The following is a 20,502-nucleotide window of genomic DNA, read 5'->3' as shown; positions in this document are numbered from 1 at the left end:
GTGCATAAATGTGAATATCTTTTCACCTGAGAAAATCGGTTTTCTTAAATAGTTAAGTGAAATGGGGAAATCCAGCAGAAATCTACAGCTGTTCATTGGCTGGTGGTCCCGATATAAATCTCACACCCCTGCATGTCGCGAGGTTTTATTAAAATCATGGCAAACAACAACACATATTGATCAGTTTCAGTGATCCATAAAAGTAGATTCTCCTGCTTAAGGTTTTGGATGCCATTGACAGAAAAGGTAAGTCCGTAACGTCAATTATTACGTTTTATGTACAGTTTTCAAATGAATAAACAACACAACGTGCACGTTTACCGCGTATTAAACAATATAGAGAATTTTCAATAAACACCATTTTATCACGATTTGTGGAGAAATTAGATCGCCTCACCGCTGATGGCATTTCATTCGACACGATGGTGGGAACTGGAAAAGTCCAAATACAGATACCAATTAATAAGTCAAGTATAATCTAATTTATTTTAATCTCAAATAAGTCAATTTACAAACTTATTTAATTTTACAAACAAATTTAATTCATTGAAATGTTGTCGCCCCCCCCCCCCCCCCCCTCCGTAATTAAATCAATTATATTCATAAACATTAATATGCCTATTTATGTAATTATTGTTAATTCATTCGTTTATTAATTTAATTTTAAACGGTTAACTAACAGGCCGAATAATTTGAATCGCTTGAACTCAAAAGTCCTAACAAAGCTCGGTCCGACTTTCTTGACTTAATGCCTTTTGTTATTGCAGTAACACGGATAGACAGATTGCTGATCCAAACATGGATGACAGTTGTTGGGAGAGCTCAGAATCAGATTATGAATTCCTGGCAGAAATCGGCCAGGGCTCCTACGGGAAAGTGTACAAAGCCAGAGAGAGGCGCGACAAGCAGCGTCTCATAGCGGTGAAGAGGCTGAACCTCCCCGAGGACCCAGAGTGTGGCATCCCTCAGTTCGTCATACGAGAAGTGGCTCTTCTGCGAAAAATTGAGCACTTCAACCACCCCAACATAGTCAAGTGAGAATGGAAACGCTCGGTCAAAGAATGTTTGAGGAGTATAGTGAGTTTTCAGTTTGAGCATTGTGACCTGTCTCTCTCTTTAGGTTGCTGAATGTTTCAGCCGGATGGCAGAACCAGAAGTTTGACCTGATGTTGGTGTTTGAATATATCGACCAAGATCTTACCACATTTCTCAGCAAAGCATCAGCGAAAGGCCTGGCCAAGGACAAAATCAAGGTTTGAACTTTGCTCCTTTCATTTTGCAGTGACAATTTTTCATATTCAATAGTATAAATTAGTAATAGGCCTAGTTGACACACAGTTTTACTGCAGTAAATATTTACTGCAGAAATATTTCTTTGTGAAAATTAGTTTTTGTATTGCTACAAAAACGTTTTTGAACACTTCGGCCATTATTGCCCAGGAAAAAAGATACAGTTCAATGAACATACAACATTCCCCAATGCTGCTATGATATTGCTGCACATAGAGATTAGAGCTTAAAGGGATAGTTCACCCAAAAATTATCCAGCCAAACACAATCGGAGTTATATTAAAAAATATCCTGGCTTTTCCAAGCTTTATAATGGGAGTAAATGGTACCTTAGATTTTGAAGCCCCAAAAAACACATCCATCCATCATAAAAGTAATCCATGGCTCCAGGTGGTTAATAAAGAACCTCTAAAGTGAATCGATGCGTTTTTATAAGAAACATATCCATAGTTATAACTTTCAGAATTATTTTTTCCCAGCTGATAAACAAAAAAAATAAACATTGATTGCCAATCAGAGCTCAGTTTTAAAGGGCATTTAAAGTGCCAGAATACAAAACTGCAGCTTAGAATAAACAGAATGATATTGTGTGTTGGTGTGGACATTAATATAGTTATTGTTCTTTTTATCTTCATAGTTACAGTTCTTTGTGTGAATGGGCCTTTAGATCAGGGGTGTCCAAACTCGGTCCTGGAGTTCCCGCAAAGTTTAGCTCCGTCTTGCCTCAAAACGCCTGGAAGTTATTAGTATGCCTAGTAAGAACTTGATTAGCTGGTTTTGAGAATTGGACACCCCTGCTTTAGATTGATGTTTTTTTTTCTCTCTCTCTTTATGTAGGATGTGATGCGTCAGCTGCTCAGCGGACTTGACTTCCTCCATACCAACACTGTCATTCACCGGGACCTGAAGCCAGACAATGTGCTTGTGAGCAGTCTAGGGGTGGTCAAGATCGCAGACTTTGGTTTAGCCAGGATATACACATGCCATATCGCCCTCACCCCATGTGTATGGACCTCAGATTCACAGTAATATGTGGAGTGGTCGGGAGCTCTTGCATGTGATTTGTAATTGTGTGTGTTTTGTGCAGGTTGCTACTCTGTGGTACAGGGCTCCAGAGGTCCTGTTGCAGTCCAGTTACATGTCTTCAGTGGATATGTGGAGTGCCGGCTGCATCTTTGCAGAGCTCTTTCTGTTAAGGTGAGAGCAAAACAGTTCAGAGAGAGATTCTTTTACAAAGGATGTCAAGTCGCCACCTGTCATACACTACCATTCAAGTTTGGGGTCAGTTTTTATGCTTTTATTCAGCAAGGATACATTAAGTTGATCAAAAGTGACACTAGAAAAGATTTGTATTTCAAACTAAAAGGCTGGTCTTTTGAACTTTCTATTTATCAAAGAATCCTGAATAAAAATGAGGTCACACTTTAGCTTAGGGTCCACTTCTCACTATTAAAGGGATAGTTCACCCAAAAATGAAAATTCTGTCAGTAATTACTCACCCTCATGTTGTTCCAACCCCGTAAGACCTTCGTTCATCTTCGGAACACGAATTAAGATATTTTTGATGAAATCTGAGAGCTGGATCACTCCTCCATAGGCTTCAAAAGGATTGAAACTTGCCGGCGCCGAAAAGTTATTAAAGACAACGTTAAAATAGTCCAAGTAACTACAGTGGCTCAATCTTTAGTTTATGAAGCGACGAGAATACTTTTTGTGCGCAAAAACAAACAAAAATAACGACTTTATTTCAACTATACATTTCCTTCTAGTCAGACTCCTTCTAGGCCTCTAGTCAGTTAACTTAGTGTAATAGCGTAGAGCTACGTCACACGTAGGCTCACCATTGGCCGACTCTGGTCATCTGTGTGATGCGTGTGACGTATAACAACAGAAGCTCTACGCTTTTACACTAGTGAACTGGCTCGAGGCCCACAGAGAAGGACATGAATAGTTGAATTAAAGTCGTTATTTTTGTTTTTTTGCGCAAAAAAAGTATTCTCGTCATTTGACAAACTTCAGATTGAGCCACTGTAGTCACTTGGACTATTTTAACGATGTCTGTAATAACTTTTCGGGGCCTGCAAGTTCAATCCCTGAAGAAGCCTATGGAGGAGTGATCCAGCTCTCAGATTTCATAAAAAATATCTTAATTCGTGTCCAGAAGATGAACGAAGGTCTTATGGGGTTGGAACAACATGAGGGTGAGTAAATACTGACAGAATTTTCATTTTTGGGTGAACTATCCCTTTAACCAACTATTAACTACGACTTTTGCCTCAGTAAACTCAAAATAGTTAATAGTTAGTAAGGAAGTTGTGAAGTTTAGGTTTTGGGTAGGATTAGGATTGTAGAATATGGTCATGCAGAATAAGGCATTAATATGTGCTTTATAAGTACTAATAAACAGCCGATATCCTAATAACATGCTTGCTAATAAGCAACTAGTCAATATGGTGAGAATTGGACCCTAAACAAAAGTTTTACCAAAAATGAAAAGTTTTAATATTACCATGAACTGTGTCAAGGTCAATAGGTTTTATTTCCTTATAGTTGATAACTTTACAGTGTTTATTTTGTGATGGTTTAATAGCCTCTCTCCCCAATAATTCAGCACAACTTGTGAACCTGTATTTAATGTATTTTTTTGCACCCAAACTAAAACTTTGAATAACATGTGTGGCCTTGTAAATATACAAGGTCATATTTAATTTGGCCTTATGCTGCAGTCTTGCTTATGGTTTTGAGGATGTCAAATAATCACTAATATAAGGCCTAATATAAATCTTTAACCACGTGACAGATGAATTTGCACACAATACAAACAGCTTGCTTGTCAATTTCAGAGATTTGTGAGATGGTTTAACTTTTTCTCTCAACTTTTCTACAGGCCGTTGTTTTGTGGATTCACAGAAATCCAGCAGCTGCAAAAGATCTTTGAGTGAGTGAAAATACTTTTCCCAGTTAAAATTAATTGCAAACAAGAACTACACATTTTTGTAATAATTGTATGTTCCCTCTCTCACAGGGTAATTGGTTTGCCGGGTGAGGAGGACTGGCCCATTGAAAGCCCTGTCTGCTACACTCCTGCCTGGGTTGAGACAAAGCCAACAACACAACTGCTGCCCAGCCTAGCCCATGAAGAGAATGACCTGTTGTCTGTAAGGGTTACTCATTGATTCCTATATGGTTAGTGACTGGTACTCAGAATACACATTTAAATAACTCTTTTCTTGTCTGAAACTTCCCTCTTCCCATGCAGCAATTTTTGGCTTTCAATCCAGCGCATCGCATTTCTGCCTGCAGAGCTTTGGCTCATCCTTTCCTGGCTAACCGCAACACTGAAGATGAGTGACAGATGGGCGGAGTCACATAATTTGCCTGGCTCCTCCCATCCAGTCTGAGCTGCACCAAGAATTATTAAGAGCGATTAGATTGATTTTTAAATAATGGATTAAAGTGCAACACCTTAACCATTGGATAACTTTTTTTTTATTTAATTTTATTTTTTTATATATATTTCTCAAATGAAAACTTCTTGGTGGAAATGGAAAATGTTACTTATACTCTGTAATGATGATGTTTAAAAAGAAACAAATGCCCTTATGAAACATTCAGCTATTTTTGGAGCTCTCATGCCCTGATTTTTTCTTTTATATATAAATATCACCACCTTGTTCACGTGTTTACGGAGGTGAGGAATGAGAATTTGTCTTTTTCACTTGTGACAACTCTCTAATAATGAAATTTTGTGTATGTTGCAGCACAATTTGTTGTTTAACAGGTAAGTTCAATGTGCTACTTTAAAGTTGTTTTTGAAGGTTGACTTTTTTTTCATAGTAATGTTTTTATACCTTTTTTTGTTTTGCTTTAATTTTAAAGGCATACAATGTTTTAGGTTCTAAGCAAATTGTTTGAAATTTTGTGTTTTTTGTTCATGATGAATTTGAGGTAAACACAAACAAGAGCCAACAGTGCCTGTTTGTTGTTGAACAGGCTGAGAGTGATATTTAAGCTTAGTTGACATTATGATTTTATTATGACTACAAATCAATTAAATATGTAATTGAATGCACATTTTACCCATTTTCTTTATACTGACACTTCAGTAATAAAACAGCAATTTCAACATTGTTTGCCACCTTTTTTCAGCAGCCAAGAATATCTAATGCAAATAGTCAGAGTTGAGAGGGTTACTTTGAACATGTATTCCCTTACAGTTAGAAATGACTTTATAAAAAGTATTCAGTAATGTAATCTGAGCACCACAATATGAAAGTAATGTAATCTGATTACTTTTGGATTCCTTCAAGGTCACATGTGCAAATAAACTCAAGGTCACATGTGCAAATAAAGTCAAGGAAATAAATACAAAAAACATGTAAATTAAAAGTAGTCTTCAATTTTTTATTTATTATGGATTTGATGCAAAATATAAAATATTTAAGAAAATGATATGTAGCTGTAACTCTGCTTTAACTAAAAGCTCTGCTAATATAAAACCAACCTAATATAAAATTCTGTTTCTGCAACAGAAAAATACAGAATACACGTTTGCATTTTTTCAATCATATAATAATAACAGATGCACTGAATTAGGTCAACATTAAACAAAGCTACCAAAAAAAATCTTTTTTTCAAATAGGATTCAAAATGACCACAAAATATTGCAGTTAGTCTGTTGGCAGCATTTGGCATTGGCAGCTGTCTGCATCTCAACCCGACTGTCCAAATAAAACCATTTGAATCCTGGTAGTATTCCAATTTTTTTTTTCTTTTACAAAATCTAACTGTAATCTGATTGCAAATTTGTTTTTAAAGTAACTGTAACCAATTTCAGTTACCAGTAGGCTATTATTGTATACTGATTACTTAACGCTGTTGCATGTATTCCATGCTCCCCAAACCTGCAAAGTAGAGCTAAGATGACTACAGCTATGAAAGGTGGCCACTGGGAGGCAGTCATGCCACAGTGTCATTGTTTTTCTTTTACATTAACAAATGACTGGATCATTGGAACTTCCTTTTTTTTTACTTCCTATTTTTTTATAGTCTGTCCGTCCCATATAATGACATCTGCCATCCCCATGAAATGTAATGCAGAGGGATCAGCAAGTCCATGAATTAATTACACTGATTTGTTTTCCATGTACAAAATTATAAGTGCAAAATTTGTTCATGTTCGCTCCCGTTGGTACATCCTGCTACTGGTGCCACTTAATGAAACCTGTTGGTCTGGATCTTGGAGTTTATTTACTAACAAAAGGTGTTTTGTTTTTGTTCCTTTTTCTGTCTCATTCTAAACAAATCCACAGCATTTCTATTTTTTTGTCCCGTCGATTGGATGATGTAAACATTAGGGGGCGATGAGGGGGCGACCCGCCATGTGGACCGCAAAGCCTTTTTCTAAGCTACTGATCACTTGCGAGTAACGTTATAAATCAGTTTAATGATATATCTTAAAAATGTTTTTTGTAAGACTTTAAATGAGCAAAAAATGAGTTCGCCCAAGTAGCTTTTTAAATAAATTTAGCTGTGCCCCCTTGCAATGGAATGTTGCCCCCTAGTCATGGGGGTATTTTTATCTCTCTCTCTCTCTCTCTCTCTCTCTCTCTCTCTCTCTCTCTCTCTCTCTCTCTCTCTCTCTCTCTTCTTAACCCAGCCCCGCCTCATCCCCCCTCCTCATCCACACACACCCTAAAAGGCATTTCACACTCTCTCATTGGCCATTAGGGCAGTGTGTGTGTGTCTGTGTGTAGCTGTCAGTGTTGATCCAAACGCACAGCTGATCCATCCACAGATCGAGTAAGTACCGTCATTCATTTTGCCGTTACATTTATCACGAGTTTTAAGAATAACAACAGTCAGATTTTCCTCGTTGTGAAACTAAACAACAAAACGAACTTTTTCAGTTCATATCGTAAAGTAGCTACTTAAAAGCAACGTTGTTTTGGAACTTCATGCTAAACATTTTAACAGTGTCTTCTTTCTTGTGTAATGAGCTGTCGCGCTGGATTTTGCTTGCAGCAGTCCAAATGAGCTTCATTGTGTGAATCTATAAACTGTATAAAGTGAGTGAAATATGATATCTGCTCTACTATCCTACATCTGCAACCGTGCTTGCACCTATTTTCAGAGCAGCAAACGCACCTGTACACCTCAAATTAAACAACTCAAAAGTTTCTAATAGCACGAACTATAGCCTAAATGTATTCTACTGCAAATTCAAATGACTTTGCCATTTGTTGATATAGAAAAATCAATTGTCCATGTCGCACATTATTTTCATATTGTGGTCACCTGCGTTTTCTTATCAGAGCGTGTATGATGAGCAGTATGGTACCACATTTGAGGTTTTAAAATGCGAATAAAGGTATATATGCATATATGTATTCTGCATTCATAATGCCATAATGTTTTATATGTATGTTTTATACATAATGCTAAATATCTTAATTAGACGAGTTGTTTATTCTTGTGAATAAATGTATTCAAAGACATAGTTTACAGTAGTACAGTACATTTTAATATTTTATTATTGATACCTTTAATTATAGCATGTCATCAGCATTCAGCAACGTTATTACAGTGTTTGCAGCTATTTATAAAAATGCATTCCATTATAATGTGTCTTTTACAATCTTTTGAATATCAGTAATACATGTACAGGCTTCAGGTAAAGGGTTACAGCTTATTATTGAAGTTGCGTGCATGATAATTATCAGTGAAGGATAATGATTATAATGGTAAAAGAAAATGGACATTAATTGTGTCTTGGAAATTTTTCCTTGTGCCCTGCCTTGAGATTGTGTGTGTGTGTGTGTGTGTGTGTGTGTGTGTGTGTGTGTGTGAGGGTTATGACTTGTCTAGCTTGTGTGACCCGTGGGTTATGTGAGTATAACCAAGGTCAAAAGCTAGACCATATTTGTCAGCCGCTACCATTTATTTGTTTATTTATTATGTTTATGCAGACTGTTCCTGATTAGTGTCTTAAAGATCTTGCTGTTGTACTGTTTACCTTCTTGTCTTAAGACTATTACCATGCCTGTGTTAAATATAACCTTGACATTGCATTACCTGATCATAGCGCAGGATGGGGGCTAGAAGTCCTGGAATCCCATAATGGTTATAACTGTAAGTCCATGAACGTGATGTAACGGAGCTAAATGACATGTAGCCTAATAGGACGTGTCTTGCAGAAGAGTGTCTTATAGCGAACAGAGTCTTTATAATAGAATCATGCAAATATTGAGACTCTAAGTATGTATCTGCTTGTCTGTGTTGCTCTCTTCAGACAAACTGTCAGTCTGTATATTAGTGGTGGAGATTTTAATGGTGCGTTCACACTTGGCAGGTTTCTTTCAAATTAAACGAACTCTGGTGTGATCGCTCCGTTAGTGTGGTTCATTTGAATTAAGTGTGAATGCTGCCATTCGAACCTTGGTGTGCACTGTGCACCAAACAAAACAAACTCCAAACAAACTCTGGTGCAGTTCGACTGAAATATGAACTCACCTGCACCAAAGACATCTAAACAAACCAGAAACAAGATGCGTCACAAACTGCAACCCTAAAATGCTCAAGCATACCTGGTTTTGCATGTTTTGCTATCTTTAGGTTAGTAGTTAAAAGTGACAGTAATGAGTAAATGTATAATTTTCTATTTTTCATGAATGAGTCATTGAATCATTTACTCAACCGATTTGTTCACAAACACTGATGCTGTGACTCATTTTGAAGGCTCGTGTCGACCACATATGTCATTGAAGCTGTCTCATTTCAGAAAAATGGATAATTCTCTGTTATTACTGTAATTTCTTTCTTACTTTAGAATGTAATGGCTTTTCTATTAATATTATCTGTACAAATTTTTATTTTTTTTTGAGTTCATGTAGGCTACTCTCATAATTTTTTATCAAAATAACTTCCCCTCCCTCTTGCAGCAATATCTCTTCTGCCTCGTCTTCTGCTGTACGTGTCAACTGGTGTGAGGCCGGGACAATCTGTAACTCACATGACATCACAAACATCCGATACAATCTATTCCCCGCCTGGTGGACAACATCAAGTCTCACCCTACATTTCTTCTTGTTCGTTTCATGCTGAATTTAACAGTTAGTCTGCTCAAACAAAATAATTACAATTATTGTTATTAATAATAGCAATAACAATATTAAACCAAATTGCAACCATTATTATTATTAGTATTATTATAATAGATATTCATAAATAATCATTTTTGTAGACTGATTAATTATTGCGACAAAAAACAGGAGTAAAACAATAATTTAAAAAGCACATCTGAAGATGTGTACCATACTGCATGCATTTCACATGCTCCTGTTTTTCTTTTTAACATGAGTACAGTTCCTTTGGCAATTGATAAACGATTTAATTGGTGTATCTCAAATGAATCTTGTATTACTTGTTATTCCAGGCACAAGCCTATGAGACTTAATTTAAATGCAGCTGGATTGTTGTAAATCAGCCACAAGAAAACACACCTGCCATAAGCTTACTGTAGTACAATTAATCCAACGGCTATTAAGCAAGATAAGTAGCGTGTGCTGAGAATACCTCAGTCATGACTAGTGAACCGTGAATGTTGCCGTCTATGTGTGTGTGTGGTTGTTTGGATATATCTGTGCTCAGCACATGTCCCATGTCAGATAGGGTTACTGGATTAAGGACTGATGAGTCTAACTGATCCCAAACGTCAACCAGCTACTACAGTGCCTTTCCATCCCGTATCCCCAAACTCCCTTTCACGTACTCGCTCCATCTCTCCGACTCCACTGTGTTTGGTTTATTACTGCTGGGTGCTGTGTAGGTTTTGTCTTCAAAATATTAAGCAAACATAAAAAGGCCTAAATAAAATGTAAGTTTTAAGTAAATTCAAAGTGGTGCCAAACTGACAGCCTGCAGCGATAAGTTCACTTTTATAACCGCTTTATTTACCGCAAAGATGTTGCTACATGCACATTCAAATTTTTTTATTATGTTTTACAAAAATTTGAATAGGTTTTTTATTAAGATGTTTAAAATCAGCACACACATTTTGATTTTGTCACGTACTGTTTATCTCCTGATTTGAGACTCTTATCGGGATCATGACATGTCTAAGCTTGTTAAATCTCTCAGGAAAGTCTCTCTCAGATGAGACACGACTCTCATGCTCCCTATAGAGAGGACATTGCTGCTGAAGATCCTGTTCACTGTTGCATTAAAAGTCTATTAAGACCTTATATTAATCTGACTTGTATATAATTTATCTTCATTTCTATATTGGCCAACTGTTTAGTAATAGTGTAACAGTCTGAGGAACCCAAAATGAGGTAATCTTGAGTTGCAGAAATGACTCGTTCTGAACTTTGAGACATTACAGAGTTAACTGTATCAGCCTATGATTTCCAGTATTGATAGATGACTTTACTTAGAGTTCTTGGATAAACTTGGTAGGTCCATTTTGTAAGTTCCATTCGTCATGATATGATTGCTGTAGATTTGAGAGCTCTGCTTTGGGCTCCAGAAACACCATATAAGGCTCACTGAGGGAAGTTGTACCCCTCTCTCTGCTGTGGTACTGCTGGATCTTTGCTCTGTTGTTATATCTGGGCTATTGTGTTTCAGTTGTGAGCGGATCTGGCAGAATGCTGATGCTTACAGTTTGCTTATTTAGGAGGAGAGGAGCCCCTACACACACACACACACACACACACACACACACACACACACACACACACACACACACACACACACACACACACACACACACACACACACACTCTTTGGTGCAGCTCCCATCGGTAGGCCATCGACCACATGCCAGGTCCATGTTGTATATGGGTGATAAGATGATGATGTCATTATTTATGTATTGGGTAAAGCTGTGATTGTGTTGTTGTGGCAGCTTGGTGACAAGGTAACTACATCTGTAGAGTCATGAATGATAATTTGAGAAGGCATGTTCTGACCGGTCTTGTTTGGGTAATTTCATGTATTACAGCTGAGTGTGACTAACACGATGATGGCTTACAGTCTGTGTCTGTATCAGACCAGGTGCAGTAGCTCCACTTGTTCTTCAGGTTCTTCATGCTATTGAAGAAATGACTGTCTTTACTGTTTCTGTGGGTTCCCAGAGATGCATACAATGAACAATAATACTAATTTCTAAACGGAATTATAGTTTTCCCTTAAAATAGGTTCCTCTGACCATCAATATATATTTGACAGATAGTACTGTATCATCAACAATATCCAATAAAGTACATTTTTGTTTTGGTGTTATTCTTGCCAAATCAAACTGCAAAAATCCCAAAAGATAATTAGTAGTAAAATATTATAATTACTAAATAAAAATATATTGCAGCACTGTTTTCAACACTGATAATAGTAAGACATGTTTGTTGAGGCCAACTCGTCACACTAGAATGATTTCTGAAGGATCATGTGACACTGAAGGCTGGCACATGTGACACTAAAAATCTTACCAACAGCAAACATTTGACTGATGAAAATATCCGATGCGCAATAAACAAGCATTATTCAGTTTACTCATTATAGCAAAACAATCTGGCAAATTTAAGCTGGTCTAATCATTTTTGTGAGTTTGGCAATAGTTATTTGTATTGCTGTTTCTGACTTGTGTTATTTACTTAAAATGTGTTGTAGTATGCCAATACTAATAAACCTGCTGAGACTAAATATACTCAAATACACCTGTGTTGGTGTTGATGGATCAGCTTGTCTAATAAATGGCTTGCCCCAAAAAGACTGCTGAGATGAGCTGCACTTCAGAGGTGTAGAGTGTCAGTGCAAGAGGAGTTTCCCAAATTCAGGAGCTCACTAAAGCAGGTCATGGAGTACGCTTACACTGATGAATAGGAAAGGTAAATGCTAATTGTGTAGGTTTGCAGGTAGGTTTGAGCTTTGGATATGAACTCAAAAATAATAATTAAACGGGGTCTAAATGTATAGGTGTTGATTGTAAGCATTTTCTTGTCCTTCCATTTATCTATAGATATCTGACACCTCAGTGTGTCGAGCGCATGATCTTAGAACTCTTTTATTTGCTTTTTCCGACAGTGCCATGTCCTCGGGGAAGTGATCAGGATGATACACAAACATATTATTCGAGGAACCTGCTGTAATTTGTTCTTCTGATCAATCAAACATTTCTTCGGTTGGGACTCCACCCTTGTTTTCCAAATTGAGGCCTTGATATCATCTTGATCATACACCAGGAATTATTCTGCCTACTTCAAACGTCCAGAGTGACAAAACTGGAGTTGATGATATGGACAAAATGGAAAATGTAGCCCAGGAGTCCAGAGCTGAACGCATAGCTCGCTACAAATCAGAGAGACGGCGAGAGCTGGCTGAACGTTATGGCAGCCAGGAAGAGGAGCTTCCATCTAAGTGGTCGAGAAGAGACAGGGAAGGACGCGGTGTCCGTGACTCTAACTATGTGGAAAAGTCTGTTTCAGGAGGAATGAATAGAGGGATGGGGAGGAATGGACGAACACCATTAGAGGAACGGCCTGCTCCTGCAATGATCTCCAATGGATGTAAGGTGAACACCCGTGGAGAGAACACACACCAAGACAGGTGAGCTTTCTTGAGGCTTTTGCGCATGAAAGATTTGTATCATTCCTCTCGAAATTCATCCTGATTATTTCTTAAAACTCATTGCTGGGTTTATTGTGGACATAAATTAGGCATTATGTATTGTGAGGGAGTTACATCCTCTGCAAATGTTCACTAGATTACACAGGACTTCCAGCTTGGGATATATTCTAATCCTCACAAAATAAAATTTCTGCTAAATTTCCCTGTACAAAAAAAACAAAAACAAAAACAGGCCTACATTTAAGATTGATCTATTTAACTCTATTTACACTGTTTTAGCACAAACCATCTAATAACGTTAATGTGATGCATATTTGTCAGTCATGCATAAAAGAAACAGGTAAGATTTACACTCAAAAAAGAATGGCATAGTTTATTATTAAATTATCTATTTTATTTTAATTTAATTTTACTTAAATAATCAAACTGTCTAACTGCTTAGAATCAGCACAAATCTATTCATTGTGAAAATGATTACATTTATTCAGTTAAAAACTATAGTTAAAATATGGCTAGCTGTGGAACAAGCCATATTAAATTAGTCAGAATGTATGAGATTGAAACAAACTGGATTTATTGATAAATATACAGTATACAGCTGGTCATTGTGTACACATTCAGTTTATACAGAAATCTTACCTGTTTCATACTTTATGCATCACATTCAGTTCATTAGTTTCTTTGTCAAAGCTCCGTATTCCAAATGGATGCAAAAATGATATGCAAGTCTAGGGCTGCAACTAACGATTATTTTGATAATCGATTAATGGGACGATTATTTTTTCGATTAATCGGATAGAAATTAAATTAGATTTTTTTTTTTATTATAACTAAATAAAACCGTAAATCATGGTATTTATGTGTAAAAGTGTACTTTAAAAAGTGCAAAAGCCACACATTGAGTTTTACTAATATCAATATTTGCATTGTTTTTAATGATAATTGCTGATGGCAAGTTGACAAACATGATTATTGTTAAAAAAATGATATCCAACATATTATGTTTTAACACAATTTTTGTTAAAACAAATTTACACAGACATGTTGTTCAGATGTGAATATCTGAACCTAAAACAAACTAAAAACATCTAAAATATATAATTCATTTAATTTTTATTTAAAATTAATTATATATAAGGAATATAAGGATAAAGAATATAATATATATTATATATATAATATATAAAATAATATAATATAAGGATAAATTGATTAAATAAATATAGAAAGACTGAAAACAATTGTGTGAATGTAGAGCCGCAGTAGATCGCGTTTGAAAAACAATTAAAACTTAGTAGACAAATGCTATAAAAAGAGAACGGAATGGAGGTAACGTTACCCAGCAAGCTAACAGGCTTGAGTAAAGGACAGGAGAAATTATGCATTAGTGCACAAGCATTCGCTGAAAACCACTGAGTACAGTGACTAAAAAACAATATTTTACTGCTGCTGTTATTAACTGCCTTTGTATTTAATGCTTCACTTTGTAAACACCGTTTTAATTTAACCTATTTCTGCGGTAGCGCTATTTTAATCCATCACTTACGTTGCGAGCGAACTGATTGCACAACCTGATGCTCGAGACAAAATACAGACATCCCGGAAGTCCCGGGAGTCTCCCGCATATTGATTGCGGCTCCCTGATGCCCGCGAATTAGTTCAAACTCCCGAAATCTAGAGCGCGCAAGCGCGCGCGCTCGGCAGAGCGCCTGAGGGAGAGAGACCTTGCGTGTGTGTGCGTACCAGTAAACGCTCCCCGTGACGTAAGCAGACCAACTAATCGATAATGACATTCGTTGACAACGATTTTCATAATCGATTATAATCGATTTTATCGATTAGTTGTTGCAGCCCTATGCAAGTCAAATAAATAAATCTCAAATTTAGACCTAAAAATTTTTTTTTAGTGTAATAATTTTTTTATTTTTTGCAAGTTACATTTTCATCATTCTCTATATCTACGCCATCCCTCCTGTGCATGTCTCTCAGCTGTCCCTGCCTTGCACACTTTATTTCCTCCAGTTGAAGTCCTCTGTCTCTCTCAATCACCCTCTCCAGGGAATGTTTGTTGGGCTCGTCTGGTACAGTGGATGGGGAAAACCCTCCAGACTCCCATGGGCCCTCATCCCCTGGCACACGCCAGTTACACACTCATGTATCCGTAGGCCAGCTGAAGAGCGCTCTTCTACAGCAAACCTCGAGCCCTGCTTCGTCTAATAGAGTGTAGGGAGTGTGTCTCAGTGTGTTTGTTCATTTCCTGCTTCATTCTGTTTGTATTGCCACAGGCAAAGACATTTTCAGTTATCTCTAAGGCTGTGTGTCCACCAAAGCGTTTTTAGCCGGCTGAAAACGCTGGACGCTCTGCTGAAAACGCCTAGCTGTGGGCGCTTGAGAGCGTTTTGGCAGCGCTGCGTTTTTTCAGTTGAGACGATTCGTTGCTATGATACAGAATATCCGCAGCACAGTTTACTTGTAACTGATTTCGCAGATAATTTTGGTTCATACAAAAAACATTTTTTTCATCCATTTTGTTTGGTTAGCTCCGCTGGTTGACGTCGTTGTACAGAAAGAATGTTGTGACAGTTGGTTGTTTGGTATTTGTCCCGCCCCTCCTCCACTGTGATTGGACGGCTGTGTAAAGAGTGACAGTGATGAGCGCAGCGTTTTACCAAAAGTTGAACATTTTTCAACTCTCGGCCACCAGTAAAAAACGCCGGGCGCTCAGCGCTTGAGCGTTAAATACACGCTCAGCGCCTCGATACGCTCATGGCGTTTAAAAAACGCGGCGCTCCCATTGAAAACAATTGGAATTTTACGCCAGCTGCGTGAAAAAACGCTTTGGTGGACACACGGCCTAACACCACTATTCTGCATAGTAATAGTATTTCATGAAAGGTACACTATGTAACTTTTGGCCCTTTTGCGGTTAAAAAACCAAACTGCATTTAGTGGTACAACATTGTTTTGGTTGTGCTTCGGCTGTGCGGATGAATATTGTTATCCTACTGCTCATAAAGCTATAAGGCTTTACGCGTTTACCACATTTCAAATCCCTCAGTTCTCGCCATATCCAAAAAGTCAAGCCTATGTTAATTCTTGTTTTATTACGAGCTCCGTCGTGTTCTCTTTTGCCTGCAGACTCTCCTCTGTTCAGCGTTTTTTTTAAAACAAGTAATTTTAGCTGCTTCATGTCAATCTTTCCCAGTCGTTGTGAAAGACAACTAACCTATGCTACTCCTGCACCATACACACGTCAGAGTAGCCAGAGCAACTTTTCTCTATATGAGACGGCCGCAATTTCCTGTGAAAACCATCCCGCCCGTCTAAATTATAAATATACGTTTTGGAAGGGGGATTGATGATGTACTGACTCGTTATTTAAATTCTGAATAAAAAAATGTTCATGGTGTACCTTTAAGTATCCACCTATTTCTAATTTGCTGCAAAAATACACTTAAATTAGAGAGATACACGTCATGTCATTTATTCACACATCTAGGAGTCACACCATATAAAAAAAAAATTTTAAAGTAGTTTTTAAATTAAGTTTCTAATGTGTTTAACAGTGTTTTAGCTTCTCTTTGTTGGCTGGATTTGTGCCCTTGCATTTCATATCAGTTTTAGGGTATCTCTTTATGTAATAAATTGTATTATGTGCACATTTTGTGGTGCTAACATAATGCTAATGTGTACCTGTAATTTTTGGCATCATGGTGACAGTGTGATTGATGCTGTCTAACATCCTACCATCTTCAATGTGCTGTGAGAAGTAGTAGTGTCCTTTTCTAATCTTTTCCTTTGACTCAATCCTTCTTTCTCTGTTTCTGTTTCCCTCGCAAACACACATTCTTCCTTTCCGCCATCTGTTCTGGTATGTGTACTCCAACATTAGCGCCACTGATGGTGGCGTGGTGGCCTTGACTCTTGACCTAGCGGTTCAACCAGGTGCTGAGGGAAGTCGTCGGCGTACCCGTCGATACATGCCAGGGGATCCTGCAGGGAGTCGCAAACACAGTGAACGTTTCCGTACTCAACCCATCACAGCTTGTGAGATAAAGGAGAGTTGTGGGTATGGAGACTGTCTCTGATCTCCACACAGGCATGCGGTGTACTCACAGCAGTTGCTTACTACCTAGACACACTAACTTAGTTGGGTGTTATATACTGTATACACTGCCATTCAGAAGTCAGAAATTAATGCTTTTATTCAGCAAGGACACATATCAAAAGAGACAGTTAATACATTTACACTTACAAAAGATTTCTATTTCGAATAAATGCTGATCTTTTAAAGGGTAAGTTCGGCGTTTTACAAGTAAAGCCCTGTTTTAAGATCGTTTCTGATGATATATATATATATTTATATTTATAATAAACGCTACTCCAAGTTGATTTGCAATGAGAAAAGGGAAAAGAAAGAGTTCGGTAAAAAGCGGGGTCCCACTTTATATTAAGTGGCTTTAAGTACTATGTACTTACATCAAAGTACAAAGTACTTATTGTGTTGATATGGTATTGTAAAACACTTTTGTTTGCTATTGAGGTGTGATACGGGTAAGGTTAGGGTCTGGTGTGGGGGTATGGGTCGGTTTAAGGGGGGGTTAAGGTGTAAGGGAAGGGTCAACAGTGTAATTACAAATGTAATAACATACATTAATTACAGCTGCAATTACACGCAGGTATTTTCAAAATATAAGTACAATGTAAAAAATGGTATACACATAAGTCCATTGTATCAAATTATTGATTTCAGTGTAAGTACATAGTAGTTAAAGCCACTTAATAATATAAAGTGGGACCAAAAGCGGATTGGAACTTGGGTCGATCGCGTCAAAAGCTAACAGTGCACGTCTTACTCTCCATGCAGGATTTCTTTTGTTATTTTGTCTAGCTCAATCAGATAATGGTGGGCAGAGTCAGTGTAAATAGCCTCTGCCAACAATGCGGGCTACTTGAACTTGGTGTAAATAGACATTAAAATCGAAAACAGATATTTTAAATTGTAATAATATTCCACAATATTACGTTTTTTACTGTATTTTGAGCTCATTATATATTGACATATCTTAAGGAACTTTTCAGCACTTTCTTTCACTCACTATATTTTACAATTAAATATTTTAAAAACTAGGTTTAAACGTTGTGGGATCAGGAAAATTACACACTGCATAGCAACAAATAAATGTTTAAGAAAGTGTTGTGTATGTTTGTTGATATTTAGTCATTTAAGAGTAAAATCGTTTCATTATCACAAATAGCTGGAATAAATTAACAGATGGCAGATATCATACTCAGCACAGTCCTTTCCTTTGAGTCAGGAAATGAGTTCAGCATGTATCTCATGTGCTTGATAGGATCATCAAACAGGGTGTGCGTAAGAGCTCATAGTTTTAATAGTTAGCATTATGTCATGCATATAACCTGCACAGATGTGTCTGAGTGAGTGTGTACCACAATGCCTGTAGTGCAGGAGAGGCTTGTTAAATCAGATCTGGTGTTTAAGTCACCTTACTTTTTTCTGTATAACATGTATGTGTATCACTTACTTTGCATGAGAAAGACTGAGTGAGCAGTTGAATGTGAGTTTGATTTTGTGGTCCTTCCTTTTACTTTGAGACTTCACATAAAGTTCTTCATTTCACAGAACAATGGACGATGAAAATCAGGACACCTCGCAAAGTAAGTGCTTAACCTACAATTTTACACTGTAAAAAATCAACTAAAAGTCAACATTAAGTCATTTGCTGCTTTTTAATTTAAGTTAAAAAAAGTGGTGCCAAAGTAAAAACCTGCAAGTGAGAAACTCTGAAAACTCATTAAATCGAGTAGACATTATTGTGACAAGCTAAATTGATGAAAACAGATATGATGTTATAATTTTGAAGCATTTTTATAAAGTATTTCAGATTTATATGAAATTCAGTATTCATACACAGTGTATGTGTATGATACACTGTACCGTTTAAAAGTTAGGGGTCAGAAAGATTTTCAGCATAATTACTCCAGTCTTCAGTGTCACATGATCCTTCAGAAATCATAATAATATGCTGATTTTCTGCTCAAGAGTTTATAATAACATTTACCGATCAATTTAATGCATTCTTGCTTTTTTCCAAAAAAATAAAATAAAAAAATCTTACTGACCTCAAACCTTTGAATGGTAGTGTGTGTATTGATAGGCGTATATAGAGGAGTTTTTGTTGTTGTTATAAATGGTTGTTTAACTGTAGTCTGAGCAGTCAAAATTTGCAACTCTACCTCTACATAGTACCATTGCAATGCAATACACATAGTAAACCAAAACATAAACACACTCTTATACAGTTTTACTCATGCATATATTCTGAGTAAGTGGATACTGTCATAAACAGTTAATGACCTCTGTTTTATTACTGGACAAATATTACAAGACTGTATTAGAGAAAGCTATAGTGTTATAAATATAAGCCATGCTTCTTAGATCAGTAATTTAGGGACACTCAAATAATAATCTAATTCCTTAAAAACACATTTAGTTTAATACTTAACATAGGAAAAGGAGGAATGATATGTGTATTAGGTTTAGGGCTAGGGGATAGAATATAGTTTGTACAGTATAAAAACCATGTCTATGGAAAGTCCCCATAAAATGATCCTTCATTCTCGCAACGTGTGTGTGTGTGTGTGTGTGTGTGTGTGTTTGAGATCAGCTATAAATCTGCCAGTCAAGAGAAGTATACACACAGGTGAAGAATACATCTGCCAGACTGTTTGTGCATTTGGCCAAACACAGAGCAATGAGTTTATGAGTGTGTGAGAGAATATGTATTATATATTTGTTAGTCATTTAGTGATCTCACACAGAAATTTCACCATTGTGATCTAAGGGGAATCAAATGCGTATAGGTTTTGATAGCTATAGTTTGTGGACAAATTAATTAGTCCCCGGAACTAAGCTAAATCTGACAACCTTTTTTAGGGATGTCCTTAATTGTAAAAATCGTTCTGAAAAAGCAAAATGTCTTTTAGCGGTAGCGTGAGAAAAGCAGTCACGTAACTGTTTACTATATAAAACAGTATGTTATGTCCTCAATTAGAGTGTGTGTGTGTGTGTGTGTGTGTGTGTGTGTGTGAGTGTGAGTGTGTGTTTGTGTGTGTGTGTGTGTGTGTGTGTGTGTGTGTGTGTGAGTGTGTGTGTGTGTGTGTGTGTGTGTGTGTGTGTGTGTGTGTGTGTGTGTGTGTGTGTGAGTGAGTGTGTGTTTGTGTGTGTGTGTGTGTATGTGTGTGTGTGTGTGTGTGTATCAGCAGGATCCGTTCAGACTGTGCCACAAGTAATGCAGTCTGTTATGATGTGTCAGTTTCGATTAGCTCTGAAATGCATGTGTGTGACTTGGAGATACTTTTCTGCTTGTAATGTTGTGCTTGCTGTTTTTCTTGCAGTGGATGTAAAGACAGATGACAGAGCCAAGATGAGTGTAGCTGCCAAGATGTCTCTGTTTAAAGTAGGTGAAACAAGAGCCCACCGTATCTCTTTAGCAACTGCCCCTGCCTGAACAGAAAAAGGTCATTGCCATGGATGGAAAACACAGAGACACACACACCTTGTAT

At 37.1% G+C, this 20,502-nt stretch overlaps 2 protein-coding genes across 16 annotated transcripts in view; both read left to right on the top strand.

The window, feature by feature from the left end:
* Window positions 1-112: 112 nt before the first annotated feature.
* On the top strand, window positions 113-5,416 carry cdk21 (cyclin-dependent kinase 21). The gene is made up of 8 exons (XM_077213864.1): window positions 113-246; window positions 768-1,034; window positions 1,121-1,253; window positions 2,128-2,295; window positions 2,378-2,487; window positions 4,178-4,228; window positions 4,316-4,448; window positions 4,550-5,416. Exons 2-8 carry the CDS (start codon window positions 799-801, stop codon window positions 4,640-4,642), a joined length of 924 nt encoding a protein of 307 aa, XP_077069979.1. The 5' UTR covers window positions 113-246; window positions 768-798; the 3' UTR covers window positions 4,643-5,416.
* Window positions 5,417-7,011: 1,595 nt separating this feature from the next.
* Window positions 7,012-20,502, top strand: part of svilc (supervillin c) — a 34,341-nt gene continuing 20,850 nt past the window's right edge. For 6 of the 15 annotated variants that reach the window (XM_077213238.1, XM_077213232.1, XM_077213237.1 and 3 more), the window contains exons 1-4: window positions 7,019-7,092; window positions 12,373-12,894; window positions 18,560-18,594; window positions 20,335-20,396. In XM_077213238.1, the coding sequence (XP_077069353.1) occupies window positions 12,584-12,894; window positions 18,560-18,594; window positions 20,335-20,396 (408 nt within the window). In that variant the 5' untranslated portion in view covers window positions 7,019-7,092; window positions 12,373-12,583. Of the gene's footprint in view, window positions 7,093-12,372; window positions 12,895-14,973; window positions 15,139-16,807; window positions 16,985-18,559; window positions 18,595-20,334; window positions 20,397-20,502 lie in introns of those variants that run through there. The other 9 variants (XM_077213226.1, XM_077213224.1, XM_077213223.1 and 6 more) reach the window with 6 other exon arrangements.

The sequence above is a fragment of the Siphateles boraxobius genome, unplaced genomic scaffold (genome assembly GCF_051911475.1).
Source record: "Siphateles boraxobius isolate OS27281-9 unplaced genomic scaffold, OSU_SipBor_1 66, whole genome shotgun sequence".
NCBI lineage: Eukaryota > Metazoa > Chordata > Actinopteri > Cypriniformes > Leuciscidae > Siphateles > Siphateles boraxobius.
This window is presented reverse-complemented; position numbering and strand designations above follow the sequence as displayed.

What these genes read in the sequence shown, in the direction of transcription:
- cdk21 (XM_077213864.1), top strand. Translation starts at nt 799, where the DNA reads ATGGATGACAGTTGTTGGGAGAGCTCAGAATCAGATTATGAATTCCTG. An exon ending in AACCACCCCAACATAGTCAA is followed by an intron (nt 1,035 to 1,120) that starts GTGAGAATGGAA and finishes CTCTCTCTTTAG; the next exon opens with GTTGCTGAATGTTTCAGCCG. An exon ending in ATATCGCCCTCACCCCATGT is followed by an intron (nt 2,296 to 2,377) that starts GTATGGACCTCA and finishes TGTTTTGTGCAG; the next exon opens with GTTGCTACTCTGTGGTACAG.